A 6150-nucleotide genomic window follows, 5' to 3' on the forward strand; every position below is an offset into this window, starting at 1 on the left:
AGAAACACTGTTAACTGATGATATATGGAGGGGATAATAATCAATGTAATGAAACAAGCTATATGAATGGTTCAATGTGAAGCTGATGATGTGCCCTGTAAACTTTCACTCAATCCAAAATAAAAATAAAAAAAGTTAATGCGATTTTTCCTTGAACTTTTGGAAGCCCCTTATATTTGCCACAACTATATTTGTAACTAAAATATCATCAGTATTTAAAATAAAATTTGTATCTTGGTAATGAGATGAGGAAAAAAAAAAGAATTGCTTTTTAACGACTTGAAAGTGGGCTCCATAGTGAAGCCCCTTTGAGTTTAAGAGCATTTTTATGTTTCCTTTCTTCTTCCCATAATTTCTGCTGCTGGTTGAGTTGCCATGCCTGTAATCCAGCTTCCATTTCCTGTGACAGAAATACAACTCGTCTTGCAAAATTCTCCCTTTGGGCTTTTCTTTGAAGCTCGCCTTTCATTGGAGGAGCAGGACGACCATGTGCATAAGACAGTCTGGGAGCTCAGTAAGGGGCCCTTAGCCGGCAGAGTTGGCAGCTAGACCTGGCTGGAGCCTCCATTGGCCACCTGGAGTCGCCAAAATGGTCGATTGATTTCTTGACTGCTGCTTCCATAAGTGTTGATAGTGGAGCCAAGCAAAATGAAGTGTTGACAACTTCAGTCTTTCCTCCATTTATCATAATGTTATTTATTGACCCAGTTGTGAGGATTTTTGTTTTCTTTACATTGAGGTGCAACCCATATTGATCTTCATCAGTAAATATTTTAAGTCCTCTTCACTTTGAGCAATAAGGCTGTATCATCTGCATATCACATGTTGTTAATGAGTTTTCTTCCGATCCTGATGTCATAGTCTTTTGCATACAGTCCAACTTCCTGGATTATTTGCTCAGCATACAGATCAGGTAACTATGGGGAAAGGCTACAACCCTGGCGCACACCTTTCCTGATTTAAAACCATTCAGTAGCCCTTGGTCTATGTACAGGTTCTTCAAGAGCACAATTAAGTGTTCTGGAAAACATTCTTCTCAATGTTACCCGTAACGTGTCATGATGCACGCAATTGAAAGCCTTTTAATAGTCAATAAAACTTAAAAAAAAAAAAAGTCAGTAAAACTCAGGTAAACATCTTTCTGACATTCTCTGTTTCCATTCAAGATCCATGTGACATCAGCAATGACATCTCTCTTTCCATGTCCTCGTCTGTATCTAGCATAAACTGCTAGCAGTTCCCTGTTGATATATTGTGATAGCCATTTTTTAATTATCTTCAGCAAAATTTTGCTTGCATGTGATATTAATTATATTGTTCTATGGTTTTCACATTCTGTTGGGTCACCTCTCTTTGGAATGGGCACAGATATGGATCTCTTCCAGTCTATTGGCCAGGTAGCTGTCTTCAAATAGGTCCCCAAAAATGTAATATCAGAATGTTCCAGTCTTCTAACACCAACATGTTAGCAGTACTGTTCTGGGAGCTCCTCCTGATGCTCCCTTATCAGGAAGTCCAACAAAGGGGATGTGCCCCTTCCCCAGCTTCCTTCATTTAGCTGACATAGTGGCAAGACTGGCATGCCATTGGCCCATTCGCACTGCCGTCTCTGCAGTGGCACCCTGTTCCAGGTTCCTACACACAGACACATCAACTGCCTTCAGTGGGTAAAAGATTTCTAGGGCAGTTGATGACCTGGAGTGCCTAGCCCTGAAGGACAAGAATCAGGCCCAGTCTATTCCCCAATAACAGCACCCAGGAGGGAAGCTGTTGTGGTTAACCAGTAACCTGATGTGACAAAGGCTGTGCTACAGAAATGGGGAGAAAGCACCCCCTGCTCAATGGAGGGGAAATAGCTCCTCAGTGGAGAGGGCCTGAAAACAGGGTGCACTTGGGGGAGAATGAGGGAAAGGGGGTTCCTGGCAGGCTGAACAGCATGGGCAAAGCGTGGTATGTGAAGCAAGTTTGTCCCATGGCCCAGGGGTTAGGTTCTAACACATCAGCCTATATCAACTGGCCGACCCCAGTGGGTAAATAGTGAGACGGCATATCACAGCCCAGGAGTCAGGGCTAGAGGCCAAGTGCCAGGCTGCAGGATGAGAGCGTTATTCTGAAAACAGCTAGAAGCCCCTGAGGGGAATGAGGATCGGACAGTGGGACTGTGGAAGAATTGTCTAGACATGAATAAATGGTGGACTAGAAGTGGACTCTGTCTGCTCACATACAAGGTTTTACCTCACTACACTCATTTTACTCTCCGTAAACCAAGGTCATAACTGCTGGTACTAATGAAGCCACTGCTTCCCAGCCCCTGGCTGTTCTTAGAGACAGGCTCTGTTTTGTCTGCTGCTCTGTCCCAGTGTCTGAAATATATAGTAGATGCTCACGTAGTAATTATTGGTGCACAAATTACCTCATGTACTGCTCCCAACCATTGTCCCGTTACAGAAGAGGAACCTGAGGCTCAGGGAACGAAAGGCGTCAGGCTGGGACTTGAACCCTGTTGAGGTTAACCAGCTGTGCTCACCAGGGAAGGCAAGCAGAAACCCAAAGCAGAAGTAGAGGTGTGGGGTGAATAGGGTACAGTGGTGCCTTGGTTTACCACCGAAATGGATTCTCCGTTACCTCTGCAGCCACAGGTCTGAAATCTATGCGCCCTCCAAGCCCCTTGGGGAGAATCCTGTCCTTGCGTCTCTTCCAGCTTTTGGTGGCTGCATTACTGACACTTCTACTCCTGTATTTACAGGGCCTTCTCCTCTTCTCTGTGTGTCTCTTATAAGGACACTTGTCATTGGATTTAGGGCCTGCCTGAATATTCCAGGAGGGTTCTCATCTCCAGATCTTTAACTTAATTACATCTGCAAAGACCCATTTTCCAAATAAGGTCCCATTCACAGGTTCTGAGTATTAGGGATATTAGGAGACCACCATTCAAGCCGTGACCTGGTATCTCATATTTCACCTTGGATGCTGTGTTCCTAGGGTAGGTACCTGCCACTTTCCTGCTTCAGTATCCCACCACCACTCAGGGTGATTCCCAGAAATGCATTCGTCTCTCCCAGGCCCTCCAGCCAACCTCTCTGCACTCTGTCCACAGGTTTGCCTGGTACCGCTCCAGACCTGGAAAAGAGAAAGCAGATTTTCGGGCAAAACTTCATACCTCCAAAGAAGCCAAAAACCTTCCTGCAGCTCGTTTGGGAAGCCCTGCAAGATGTGACCTTGATCATCCTGGAAATCGCAGCCATCATTTCCCTGGGACTCTCCTTCTACCACCCACCCGGCGAGAGCAACGAAGGTAAGGCGGGCAGGCCACGGGCATCATGCCACCACCCGAGAATGCTCAGGGGCTCTCTGACACTCGTGTCAGGTGAGGAATCCAAGGCCCAATGGGAAGAGCCAACCCGTGACCCAGCCGCCCAGCTCAAAGCACCTGGTTGCCAGGTCCCCCATGTGTGAAATACAAGGTTGAGACCAACAAGTGTTACAGTCCAGTGAGCACTAGTTGAACCTGGCTGTGTGCCAAGCCCTGGGCTGAGATTATGTTGTCCTACCAGCCCTGTAAGGGAGGGCCTGCCCCTGTGTTAAAGATGAAGAAATTAAGCCACAGAGAAGGGCCTTACTTGTTTCCCAACTAATAAAGACTTGGCTGTGGTAAATTTGTTAAAAGCATTGATGCCTGGGCCCCCCTGCCTGAGAGAGTCGTTCTGTAGGCCTGGAGGGTGAGGATCCTGGATTTTCACAAATTGAGTGATTTTTCACAATCCTGGCTGATCTCTGAGGCTCTGTATGGGCTTTCTGCGACTGCCGAAGCAAAGTACCACACACTGAGTGGCTTTAAACCACAGGAATTAAATGTCTTAGGCTAGAAGTCCAAAGTCAGGGTGTCAGCAGAGCCATGTTCTCTCCCAAGTCTCTAGGAGAAGATTGTTTTTTGTCACTTCAGCTTCTTGAGCCCCTGGAGTTCCTCAGTTTGCACCTGCAGCTGAATTCCTTCTTCATGTGGTTGCCTTATGTCTGTCTGTGTTATGTTCTCTCTGTCTGTCTTATGTTCTTTCATAAGATGTCACCCAGAGTGAATTAGGATCCACCTGCTCTGATATGATCTCAAATTAACCTAATTGATAACATCTTCAAAAATCCTAATTCCAGACTTTAAGGTCACATTAGTAGGTATCAGGGATTAGGACTTCAACATGACTGTTGGGGGACACAATTCAACTTAATTCTGATATCCTCGGAAGTGCTTTTCCTGTGAGCTACAAACACGTTTGTGTTTCAGCCCTGTTCACTGAGGTATCGTGGCTCACCTGCCTTTTGGACTTTCCAACCTTTGCGAGACCCTAAGTTAGCTCCAAAGTTGGGCCTCTTCCCAGGTGACTTATTCTGTGAGACCTGCAATTAAGCAAAAAGCTCATGATGATGTCACCATTCTTTGAACCTGACCTTCTAGACTTCTAGGTTGGCAAATTAGAGACTTCAGGCCAAATTTGGCTTGCCTCCTGTTTTCATATGACCCCATGAACTAAGAATGTTTTTTTGCATTTTTTAATTGCTAAGAGAAAAAAAAAAAAGATGAATAAGAAGAATATTTGTGACACATGAATATTCCATGAAATTTCAATGGCATCATGTAAAAATAGAGTTTTAACCAGAATACTCCCATTTCTCTCCCATATTGTCTGTGGCTGTTTTCACACGACCACCACACAGTTGAGTAGCTATAAGACAACTCATACGTACTGTCCACAAAGCATGAAAAGTTTGCTGCCTGGCCACTTACGGAAAAAGTTGGCCTTAGAAAATCAGGACAGGACATTTCCCTCATGAAAACTATTCCTTTAGCTCCCGCTACTCACCCACATTCCTTCTTCTCTCCCTTCTCCTCTCTCTCCATTTCCCTCTCTCTCCATCCCTCCTTCTCTCCCTCTTCATCTCTCTCTCTCTCTTTATATCAGTGTGTGTGTGTGAATGCATGCGCATATGTGTAGAAGGAGGATAAAGCAGTTGAAAGAAAGCTTCTGAATCTTGCCGCCCACCATCTGTGTGGCCTTAAGCAAGGACCTTTCTTTCCTCCCCTGAGCCTCAGTTTCCTCCTCTGTAACAAGTGGTCCTCTGTGGCAGGGTTATTGTGAGGAAGTGATGAAGCCATGTGTGGCCAATGTGGGCATCCGGGTGTGCAGAGGGCGCTGTGCTCTGTCCTGGGCATGGCTGCTCTGTTCTTCTTCCTCCAGATCTCTGGCTCAGATTCCATCCTTTGAACCTTGCCTGAGAAGGCATCTCATGGCTCTCTGTCCTCCTCCCCCTACACATTCACATGCCCTGTGGGTTAGCTCCGTGTGGGGTTGATATGAGTCCATTTTCCTAGGCAAGGAGCCAGTCTCAGGACAGGGTTGGCTGAAATCTGTTCTTGATTCTCAATGTGGACAGGGATGCATGGGCTGAGGCTGTATCATCCCACCAACCACTCACCAGGAGAATTCGGAACCCTGAGGGAAACCTCAGCCTCAAGTCACCCTGTGTCCCCAAAATGTTCTCCAGTACTTTCACTGCTCCATGAGGTATTCCTTTATGATAGCATGTCCTTTAATCTTACTTGATGACTGCTACCTTCAGTAAAAAAGCACTGCTTTCTTATAGTAGTCATACAGGGTCACTGTAGAAAAAATACAAAATGCAAATAAGGACCAAGAGGGAAAATAAAAGTACCTATAAAATTAAGGCAATCAGCCTAAGAGAAGTTATCTCTACCACCTAGAGAGAAGCATGGCTAGCTTCCAGTGTATGTTGTTGTTGTTGTCAGGTGCCATCGAGTCGGAACCGACTCATAGTGACCCCATGCACAGCAGAACGAAACAATGTCCAATCCTGGGCCAACCTCACTACCGCTGCCACACTTGATTCCATCAATGATGCCACCAGGCTGATCCATCTCATTGGGGTCTTCCTCTTTTTCTCTGACCCTCCATCTTACCCAGCATGACATCCTTCTCGAGTGACTATTCCCTCCTGACAATATGTCCAAAATATGAGATGCGAAGCTTAGCCATCTTGGCCTCCAAGGAGCAATCTGGCTGCACTTCTTCCAGAACAGATCTGCTGGTTCTTTTGGCAGTCCATGGCACTTTCAGTATTCTCCTCCAACACCACAAC

At 45.8% G+C, this 6150-nt stretch overlaps 1 protein-coding gene and 1 pseudogene across 3 annotated transcripts in view; one reads left to right on the forward strand and one right to left on the reverse strand.

Annotated features, from left to right (window-relative positions):
• The window catches only part of ATP2B2 (ATPase, Ca++ transporting, plasma membrane 2), a 211881-nt gene that overhangs the window by 102171 nt on the left and 103560 nt on the right, over positions 1–6150 (forward strand). For all 3 annotated transcript variants that reach the window (XM_006872186.1, XM_006872184.1, XM_006872185.1), the window contains one exon: positions 3098–3295. In XM_006872186.1, the coding sequence (XP_006872248.1) occupies positions 3098–3295 (198 nt within the window). The remainder of the gene's footprint in view (positions 1–3097; positions 3296–6150) is intronic.
• On the reverse strand, positions 272–469 carry LOC102819196 (annotated as a pseudogene).

This window comes from Chrysochloris asiatica, unplaced genomic scaffold (genome assembly GCF_000296735.1).
Source record: "Chrysochloris asiatica unplaced genomic scaffold, ChrAsi1.0 scaffold00186, whole genome shotgun sequence".
In the NCBI taxonomy this organism is placed as follows: domain Eukaryota; kingdom Metazoa; phylum Chordata; class Mammalia; order Afrosoricida; family Chrysochloridae; genus Chrysochloris; species Chrysochloris asiatica.